The sequence below is a fragment of the Hyposmocoma kahamanoa genome, unplaced genomic scaffold, assembly GCF_003589595.1.
Source record: "Hyposmocoma kahamanoa isolate Upper Pololo Valley unplaced genomic scaffold, ASM358959v1 190, whole genome shotgun sequence".
Taxonomy (NCBI): domain Eukaryota; kingdom Metazoa; phylum Arthropoda; class Insecta; order Lepidoptera; family Cosmopterigidae; genus Hyposmocoma; species Hyposmocoma kahamanoa.
This window is the reverse complement of record NW_020653718.1, coordinates 345,480-356,208: the sequence shown is the minus strand read 5'-3', so window position 1 is coordinate 356,208 and position 10,729 is coordinate 345,480. Positions and strand designations below refer to the sequence as shown.

At 34.5% G+C, this 10,729-nt stretch overlaps 2 protein-coding genes across 4 annotated transcripts; both read left to right on the top strand.

Moving 5' to 3' along the window:
• Positions 1-516: 516 nt before the first annotated feature.
• LOC113226409 lies at positions 517-4,667 on the top strand. 3 transcript variants are annotated; one of them, XR_003310092.1, is made up of 4 exons: positions 527-1,012; positions 2,378-2,440; positions 3,870-4,009; positions 4,450-4,667. XR_003310092.1 is itself a non-coding variant. In XM_026459022.1 (4 exons), the coding sequence occupies exons 1-4, from the start codon at positions 1,007-1,009 to the stop codon at positions 4,606-4,608; spliced, it is 372 nt and encodes a 123-aa protein (XP_026314807.1). In that variant the 5' UTR covers positions 527-1,006; the 3' UTR covers positions 4,609-4,667. The 3 variants fall into 3 exon arrangements, 2 of the variants coding, with proteins under 2 accessions (XP_026314808.1, XP_026314807.1); XM_026459022.1 differs by having other exon boundaries at positions 527-1,016; XM_026459023.1 differs by lacking the exon at positions 2,378-2,440 and having other exon boundaries at positions 517-1,016.
• A 1,592-nt stretch (positions 4,668-6,259) lies between these two features.
• On the top strand, positions 6,260-10,358 carry LOC113226408. Its single transcript, XM_026459021.1, has 5 exons — positions 6,260-6,334; positions 8,761-8,886; positions 9,064-9,141; positions 10,059-10,172; positions 10,267-10,358. The coding sequence occupies exons 1-5, from the start codon at positions 6,265-6,267 to the stop codon at positions 10,350-10,352; spliced, it is 474 nt and encodes a 157-aa protein (XP_026314806.1). The 5' UTR covers positions 6,260-6,264; the 3' UTR covers positions 10,353-10,358.
• The last annotated feature ends 371 nt before the right edge of the window (positions 10,359-10,729 follow it).

Below are 10,729 nucleotides of genomic sequence, written 5' to 3'. Positions count from 1 at the left end.
GAAGCGTGGCGATCCATCTAGGGTCGTCAGACTAAGAGCGATGCCCCACGGGCGATATAGTAGCGTTGCGCTGTTGCCACGCTATGATTTCAACTCACAGAGTGCCACACGAGCAATGCGGTATCGCAACGTAACGCTCCTTGTCCGATGTGCACGCATTCCGTCGCGCCCTGCCGCGCACCATTTCACCGCATCGTGTGGCATGTTGTTCCGATTTATATGTAATACAACGCAACATTACCGCTGACCATGTCCAGATAGATCAAATTTGCCGCGTATCCCCACGCGCGAATTCATTGCATTGGCGAAATACTTGACGCTTATATATCGTTTCGACAAGCAACGAACGAGTTTAAACTTCTTTTTGTGACTCGCGCGAGTCGATTTAGTAGAAATTCCTTGATTGCGTTTAGTTTACGCGCGAACTGCGGAGCAAGGTAAAATTTTAATACGGAAATGTTTATAGATGAAATAGACAATAGATCGAAATATAGGATATGGGTTCTTCTAAGTACGCTAAAACAATTTTAAAATACGAAAAGTTCGAGGTCGACCCCCTTCCATAAAATAATTAGCTAATAATATCATTGAATTTCGAGACTTTGCCAGGCAGCGGAAGGTTGGAAGAAGGAAAATGTCATGGCTTCATTACATCAGGGAGTGGACCGGCATCAAGACCGTCGAACAACTGTTCAGGCTAGCTCTGGACAAAGAAAGATATAGATTATTGACTGCCAACCTTCATTAATGGAGAGGCACTTGAAGAAGAAGAAAATTTCGAGACTTTACGCCAGGTCGAATTATAGTAGTACGAAAGCTATCTAGAGATGTTTCGTATAATGTACCTTTAAATCTATACCCGTCTCTTAATCGTCCTCAAACGTCCGCTAGTCGAACGCTTCTTCTGGATGCAACACGAGCTTGACGATTCACGGCGAATTCATTTCTTCTGGATAAGGCCTAGGCGTCACAACGCCGACGCAACGCATCGTGTGGCATCGCTCTTATGCATGTAGGTAAAAAAACGCTTCATATTTTTATGATACCAACAAATAGTTGTTTGATGTTGTTTATAATGTCAAAAAATGTGAAGGATAATTAAGAGAGACGCCACTAAAATTTAAACTGACACCAATGAATTGGACATAATACGTCCTTTATTCTGCCGACCCGTATTATTAACAATTACATATTGGTTTCATCTGGCTTGGACAACAGTCTTTCACTTAGTCAGCTTTGTTAATATAAATCCTCCTAAGGCCCCGTGTACATCAAAATGTTCATAATATGTGCAGTGATTTACACCCAAACAATATTATTATTCTACGATGCAGTAAACGCCCGCAAAGAGCACGTGAAGCTCGAAACTTTGTACTTTGGACCGTTCTTATCGTAAGCGGCATAGAATTGGATTTAAATCTTAAGTGTCAAGCTTAACGTGCTCTTCACCCTGAACATTGATTGCAATGCAATGAAAAATAAAATAAATATCGCATTCATATTTTGAATTGTATTTATTATGATAGGGTATCCAGAAAAATATGTTTTTCATACAAAAGTGAGGGCCCACTTGTTTGGGCCCGAAACACGTAATTATATTTAGTTTGAATTTTAGTGCTTTTATCATTGTAATTTACTGGATTTGAAGCGGATATCTATACACTGTAGTATTTATAAGCTATTGGGAGTGATAAACAAATATTTATTTCATCACACTTCCTCGTAAACAATGTCATATCATGCAGGCCAAGGTGACCGTAATGACCTAAAATATGCCAGCGGGTTTTTTTATTACCTTACAGTTTCAGGGCGGTATTTTTTTATTTTATTTACACTATACTTCTTTTAAACGCCACGATTAAGCAAAAAGATTTTATGCTCAAAAAATCTGAATGTAATTCGCATAAGTCTATAAAGAAAAAATACTATAAATTTGCAAGGTAAATATTTATTTTGTGAATTCAAATTTTGCACTATTTTTAGAATTTGAAAATTATTTATTTTATATCTAATACATCGTGGCTGCATGCGTCGTGCCTTTTGTAACATTTTAGTTAGAGTTGTATTAACTATGGAAGAATAGCTGGCAATCTGTTAAAAAAAAACCTACTTTTTACAAAATTCGTAAATGTTGTGTTGTGAATCGATATTTATTCATACAAGAAATAAATTATCATTGTATCTGTTTACTCGCAAATGTGATGAAAAACATTATATTTAGCACGGGCGGTAAAAATTACAAACTGGAGTCATTGAAGCCCTCAGTCTTCGGGTTCGGGTTTCTACCAAACTCTCGTTAGTAATTTCTCATTAATCGCCCTTAATATATAATGTAATATATAGTTGCCTTAATTGAATTCATTTTTAATTTTTTTAGCAACTGAAGTGCTTTTAACAGATTCAGCTCAATCCATTGATCCGAAGTATGAAGATAAAACGGGTATGTTTCCATTACTACGAATTGTGGTCTTTTATAGCCTCCTAATTTATTTTACAAACTTGACTAAAAACTGTAATAATAAACAATAATGAGTTTAATGAAATTGAACATTATTTATTTATGCTAATCTGGGTACGACTTTCTAAATTTGTGTTGTTCTAAATGAGTACTAACCAGAGAAATAATTCCATTTACGTTACGAGTAATATCCTAGTTTGAGAAGGTGTTATCGTTTTATCCGGTGTAGCAATGACACAGTCGTAAAATCGTGTAAAACTTTGATAATTACGGCATAAGTAATCTAACGTATATTTACTAGGAAAACAAAGACCTTAATGTAGTATCAAGATCTACCTATTTCTGCCGCCAAGGGTTTCGGTTTTGAAGGGTAAGGGTGCTGGTGAAATTACTACATCGAGTAGGCTTATAACCAGAAATACAGACGAAATGTCATATAATTTGTTTGAAAACTACTCTGCCAAATCATTACGGTGCCAACTGCGCTCCGATTGGCCAGCCCGAATTGGAAACAATTGACGGATGTCGTCAATTGTTTCACTTCAAACGGACCGGTTTAACTTGAGCCTTGCCATAATGGACGAAAATTTAAAAATTACATATTTAAATGTGATTCCATTTGTTTCGTAATTAGATGTGTTACTGTTTTTCCCCATACTACCGGATGAAACATTGTTAGAGATTATTATCTTTATTACAATAAATACAGCACATTTTTGGATTATACGGAGACGTACACACATGTAAGTTGTTGGTGCTGTACTGTTTCTAATTTTTAATAGATTTCAGGGCAAACTAGAGTTGATATTTAAAAGTGATATAAGGCCCATTTGCCTCATGAGTTGCCAGTTAGAGACGGCCCTTATTTCGTCTCTATTTTTGATTATATACTCGATGAATTACTGATATATTAGACTTGTGAACTCAAGTCTCAGGGTGACGGGCGTAGTGCGCACACTTCGTTTATATCACTTGATATCATAAAAAACAATCATAACGTTTATAACATGACGCGAGAAGCGTTGTAGCAAAGAACAAAATTTAAATGGAAAAGTTTAATGCACTTTAGTCTGTCCTGGAAAATTCTACACTCTACAATTGTGCATTTATTATATTGGATGAGCGACATTATATACTACTAGCTGGTACCCGCGACTTCATCTGCGTAGAATGAATACTTCGAGTAGCCTACTGTACTGTGCTAATTTTCATAGTTTTATAGGTTTTCCATTTCGTCCCCTATTTCACACCCTTTAAGATTTATTTATGTGATTTATAAGTCCTTCTCGTAGGTTCTATCTATCTCCATATCAAAATTCGTCAACATTGGTTTAGCAGTTCAGGCGTGGACACGTAACAGAGAAAATTACTTTCGGATTTATAATATTTTAGTATGGATTATAATTTTCAGATTCTTCAATTTTCATAATAGTTGGCGCAGTAATTGGCCTCATTGTGATATTTCTGCTTATAGTCGGTGGTATTTGTATTAGAAATCGATTTAAAAAAGCCAGAACCAATAACCAACCGCCTCGAGAAGAACCAGAATATGTGAGTTTTAGCATTAATGTTGAATTATAAATATATCGTGTATACGTAATACCTATGGAAGTCCCAGCCATCATTTGTGTTTCCGAGCACATACAATACGAGTATAGATGTAACTGAATAGGCATTGTCTGGGCGAACTCGTTCCATCGTAAACCCTATTTATATCTAGGGTTAGATGGTGGTCAAGAGTGGACTTACCATTTACTTTAAAAAAAATCCAGAGATATATCTACAATAGTTATAGCAATGATTTCATTTTCAAATGAACTGAGGTTAGTTTGTTGTTGAAATATATAATAGTAACCCATTTTCGACCTCATAAAAAGAAAATCAAGGACATTGCTATAGCTTATTCGAGGAGTCGATGTTCTTTAAAAAACAACATTTATTAGTAAGTACTCACACTGTGAATGTTAATTTGGAAAATATATGTATTTCAGGCTACCATTCCAGATGTGGTGCAGTACGCGAAGTTGGATTTACCACGAAATATAAATCGAGAACTTCCGAAGATACCCACAGAAACACCTTACACGACTATAGTTGGAAAACTTGTGCCTAAAACAGATAAAAACGTCAGCAATACCAGTAATAACTAGTTATAAAAAGAATTCCACACAAAAATTAAAATTATTTCACAAAGTAAACCTAGTGTATTGTATGCTAGAAATAATACAGAAAATTTTTGTCGGATGATTTTGATTGTGTTTGTATTCTATTTGAAATATTAAATTGGGGTCAGATTAAAAATAAGAAATTTATGATTACTTCTGTTTTCTTTAATTAACTTTTTTCTTCGATTTAGCATCTTCTTCTCTTTCGTATCACTCGTGACAGAGTGGTCGTGGTCATCAAGGAGTACGTTTGTTAACGGCTGATGTGGTGTGTTTGCCTCATGACATCTCGCCATCTCTCGATTTAACATAGTTGATTTAAAATTATTCTTCAGTCATGATTCTGTATTGTTTTGGTCCTCTCGCGGAATAACATTTTACCTTCCTTCTTATGTGTTCAATATTATTTTAAAGCATTTTTATATCGTTTGCTAAATAAGGAAATTGTTCTGAATATAAATTGAATATGTAGTATTTAATTATTAAAATTGTAAATAGTTGTGTAAGTAAGTAAATGGATTATGCCTATTTTATCTTTAAATTCTAAAATATAATATTACTAACAATATGTACTAATACAGAACTAAATTTTATATACTTTTACTTAAGCTACTTAATGTTAACAACAGAAACATAGATTTATTTTAACCCATAAAATTTGCTTAATAGTCTTAAAACCTATGAAACGGAAACTGAATAATATTGCTATAACAATTAAGGAAAACATTTGAGGAAAATTTGAAAAAAAAAAATCATAGGCATGTGGTCTACGTAACTCGTATGTTAACAGTGTAGTGGACAATAATCCTCTTTATTAAAGATCTATGACTAAAAACCCTCTAGAAAATAAAAAATTGGTATAAAACAGCATGTGATCATATTTCAAAAGTGATTAATCATAGGAAAGTCATAAAAATAATACCAACTACTTACATTAAATATTATTAAGTACTTGGATTTTATGATATATTTTATAATTCCCCTTTTTAAGTATAAAATAGTCATCGACTAATTTTGTTCGTAGAAACTTGTCATTTTGTAGATGTGGCTTTATTACACTAAACGCTGTTACACACGACGACGGGATGTAGTAGCGATTGAGTCGTTAATCGTTTACCCCTTTACACACACCCGCGACTTTAACCAGCGATACAAACGCGATGCAAACGCGCGATTGCATCGATAAAAACGCGCGATTGCATCGATACTAACGCGCGATTGTATCCATGCAGACGCGCGTGTGCATTATTGCGCTCGCTTTCAAATCACAAGTGTATCGATGCAGTCGCCTATAAATCGCAAGTGTAGCGATGCAATCGCGTGTTTCGCGGACTTTGCTACAAATCGCCGTGTGTAACAATATTTACAAAGAAATTTCAAAGAATGTGACCCACAGTAACTTATTCACAATTTTTTTTTGCAAAAAATTTTTGGATAATATCTTAAGATTACTATTACTAGTCGTATTAAATAAACAATCAATTTTTGTTCCGTTTAGTACAAAATAATATCGTAACATAATTTATTAGGTACATTAGGGTGTGGCATTTTATACATTACAACATTTTATTTCAGTTAAATTACGTTGCAGTCAGTTGTTTACTTCAGTCTTTGTGGTTTTATCGTGAGTGCTTCATGAAAATGTATTCATTTTCCTGTTTCTGTTACTTAGTTTTGATATTGAACCTTATTCCTATAGGAATAAATGCCGGTAAGTGAATGGTAATTATTCAACATATAAAATATAAAAATATCGGAAATATTCAACTGAGTACTTCCAAATTTTTTAATAATCAATAGAACCGACAAACTCACGTCAAACTCACCCAATTCTGGTATTCCTGTCTATTAACTATTTTGGTCAAAATGATGACATTTTCTATGAAAAATGCATTAAGTACCTACTTGTGTTGTCATTAAATCTGATTATAAGATTATATCCAATTTGTAACAAAAAATGGATTCGTTCGTACTTTCTGTTCAGTTACAGTCATTAGGAATGTGACTTTTTTCCTCTTGAGTCATCATCTGCTGGTCATACGATCGTCAAATATTTGAGATCATCAAGCGGTGTTAGTTCACTTCGTATCATCGCAACTCTTATTAAGTCCTTTTCAGATATTTCCAATCTTTTTCATTCCATAATTCGCCTGATAATGTTGTCGCATGCTTTACGTGGGGCGCACAATAAGTTTCCAGAATTAATAAGAAAAAATATTATAAATGGTCAGAAATGAATTTATTGTTTCTCAAAATATTCTCCGTTAGCGTTAATGCACTTTTTCATACGAATGAACCAATTTTGAAAACATTTACGCCACTCCTCCGTGACAATCTCGGAAACATATTTTTCATACTCTTCGACAGCCTCTTCAAGTGATGAAAATCATTGACCCCGTAACAGGTTCTTAATTTTTGGAAATAAGTAAAAGTCACAAGGTGCCAGATCGGGACTATACGCGGGATAGCTCATAAGGTCAACGTTGTTCACCTTCAAAAATTCATTTGTCTGTCTGGTCGTGTGAGAACTAGCATTGTCGTGGTGCAAGACGATATGGCGTTCACGGTTATTTTTACGGAGTTTGTCAATAACTTCCGGCAAACAAATGATCGTGTACTAATCACTATTCACGGTACAATAAATCTCCAAAGCAACAGTAGCCACGTGTCCAATTTTGTTAAAAAAATTCAGCAATCATCCGCTTAGAGGCACTTTGCACGCGCTTCACTTTGGTTGGTTTCGGCTCATCTCGAAAGACCCATACGCTCGATTGCTGCTTTGTTTTGGGATAGTAACTATAAATCCATCTTTCGTCACTTGTTACTATGTCCCACACCAAATTTAACGCCCCTTCATTGAATCTGGTAAGCATGGCATTACACCAAGTGACGCGATCCGTTTCTTGAGCCTCAGTCGTAATTGTGTGGGATCCACAGAGAGCACAGCTTTTTCACACCGAAATATTTGTGTAGTATTGATTGTATTTGGCTCATGCCTATACCTAAAGATGCCCAAATCTCATGGTATGTCAAATGCCTGTCTGTTTTGATCATACGGCGCACAGCATCGATGTTTTTGTTGTTCACAGCAGTGAACGGGCGACCATCACGAAATTCGTCACTGAAAATCACCTTACCGCGTTTGAATTCTACAAACTAGCTATAAATAGTCGTCTTGCGTGGCGCTTTATCGCCAAAAGCAGTTTGAAGCCAAGCGAAGCTCCTCTGAGCAGTTAAATTACACTTAAAGTCGTAGAAAATCATACTACGAAAATTTTCACGGCTTAAATCCATGGTGACGTAGTCAACCAATTTTTAAATTGACGCCACAATGTACAGCCCAAGAGTTTCATTTTCAAATGTTCTAGTTGCTTTTTAAATGTTGTTTATGTAAGTAGCCAGTTCCGGAAACTTATAGCGCCTTATGTAAATCATTACTAATCATCATTTAATTACTACTCAAAACCATCTAAATGTAAACTAAATCTAAATATCTATTTCCTATAAATGCAATGGTTGCTAAAAAAGCGATGCGATATTTAAGAGGACCGCGTCCAATCGCTACGTTTATAATATACTTTTTTCAAAATCATGCGCTTGGTGGTAAACGACACCCGTACCCATAATAGTTCCACTGCCACTCAGAGCTTTAAATCGCAAATACCTGAGGGACAATGCCACTATGTCAACCTGAGATAAAGTTGACAAGTCACATATGCCTGTAGTTTCACTAAAATTTGCCCTTCAAAACCGAAACACAATAATGCTCACATCTCTTTTTGTTGACAGAAATAGGTACGTATGATTAATAGGTATAGAATGATCTTATTCATGATTCCAAACTATTCGTTTCAAGACTCGCCCTTCCAAAGAACTATCCTTTTCACTGCGTGACGCCTTTCATGTTTTTGTTTCGTACACTTACTCTGAGACCTCCTTGCACAGCCCTATTCATTCGTATTTTAATATGTTCTATGTCCGACATATTGTAGTTTACCATCGGCCTTCCTTTTCCCAGTCTTTGTTGAATCTTCATTTTTCTAATAGTTATAACAATATTGGCGTCATCATACCGGTGAGTCATCAGTTTTACTTTTCTGTTCAAGTATAATAATTTTTTTTTAATTACGTTTGTAGAGCGTCAAGGATCGTTAATAATACACCATGACGTTAAAAAAGTACACAAGATTGCACCTTTTGACTCAGTGGATAATTGTTCTTTACAAGGAGGATTTTTATTCTTGTGCCGGCTCTCCGTTATCAGTAAGTCTATCGGAATATATAAGAGAACTTCTTGTTATACCAGCTTGCTCAATTTGACTTCATTGATGATGATTGATGTAGAAAGATAGCCCTTGCAGTTTTAATATACTTTTTATCTATAACAATGTTTTTCTGAAATGGGCAGTCTTCATTAAATTAATTCATTTATGTTTTCAGATCCGGAAGATATACAAAACCATTCAAACACTTTAGACGTTCAGGAACAGATAAATTATCATAATAATCAAAATGCGGGTATTTATCATCTTTTCATAAAATGTTTATTACATCTAACTGACTGATATCTTTCTAGAATAGTGGCTTACCTCAAAAAATATAAATTCGCCTGGAAGAACGAAGCTTGCACGATTCGTACAATGGCCCAACGTTGTTACATGATTATTTTAGTCAAGAAAAAGCTCGGTGTCTTATAGATCAATCAAACTTAACTCATTCATGACCCTAACACTCTACATGTTAGGTGTGAGATCTTGAGCCACGTCTTGTTTAAGATTGGCAGTAAATGTACCCAAATAACTTTTTGTACCACTGAGACATTGTTCATATAATGATCCTATTATCCTATTATAACAACTTTTCTAAAGATTTGGACTTATTCTCCCATAGTCGCTAGACTTATTTAAATATTTGTGAGGAGAAGCTGGATATGTTGTATATTTAAGAATCTCATTGTTTTTATGTACGTGTAACATGATTTTTTGTTATTGTTTTTAAGTGCAATTTTTTTAAATTGTGTTTAATAGTCTGTTAGTTTGTAAGTACTTTATTTATTTCGCAAATGCCGTGCGTGGCTGTCATAGGAATACAAATTTAATCCTATTATAATGCATGTTAACTCTAAGTCGTCACAGTTTGTATTCTGTAGCTGTGCCAAAAAAAAATATTATTAGGTACTATTTTCTATTAATTCCAATCGCAATAAGAGAGAGAAAAGCATTGATGTGCGTTATATTTCAGTAAGGTGCAAAAAGTACTTATTAACGCGTAATAAAGAATTGATTTAGAATGTTGTATTCCTGTTGTATATTGTTTTGTTCTTTTGAGAAGCTAATCCTCTGACTACTGACATCGACGAGGTGTGGGAAGTAAATAGCCCTGTACGATCTCATGAAGTGCACAAAGAATCTTAAATTAAATTTTTCATGTTTCAGACAATAGGGTGATCAAGAAAAAAATTACTGCAACCACTACTACACAAAAACCAAATACTGAAAAGCCCACAGCCAAATTTTCAGGCATGAATCGCAATTTGGCGGAGACAAATGGTAAATAATTTTTTTTTTATTTTACGATCTTAGCTTTTGTAGGTATTATTCATATTAAAATTTAAGTAATTTGCGATGTTTTAAAATGTTTCAGAAAAATTTCTTCTACTTTGGACACTTATAATATGTGTCGTAGTACTGAATTGTTTGATTGCTACAGTCTGGTTTTATGTCATGTAATGAAAAAAAAAAACAGAAAAATAAGGTAAACCATCGCGGTGTTTATAAGGTAACTTCGTATATACATTATTTTACTTTAATTAGTGACATGGCATACGCAGAAGCATATGCAGTTATATAATTAGACAACCCGCTTTGAATCTCTATTGTCCCTTAACACGTTCGCAGTCTATTACTTCAACTGGAGTCACAAATGGTTTCAACCATAAGTCCACACGTACCTATGGAGTCGCAACTATGTACTACTTAAATGTCAAACATTTGGTTGGACTTGTAGATCAAAACTATGATTTTTTGAACTTATGAACTGGACAGTCTTTGTAGGAGGTGTAATTTAAAAAAAAATAAAATAATTTAGATATAATAAAGTAGAAGAC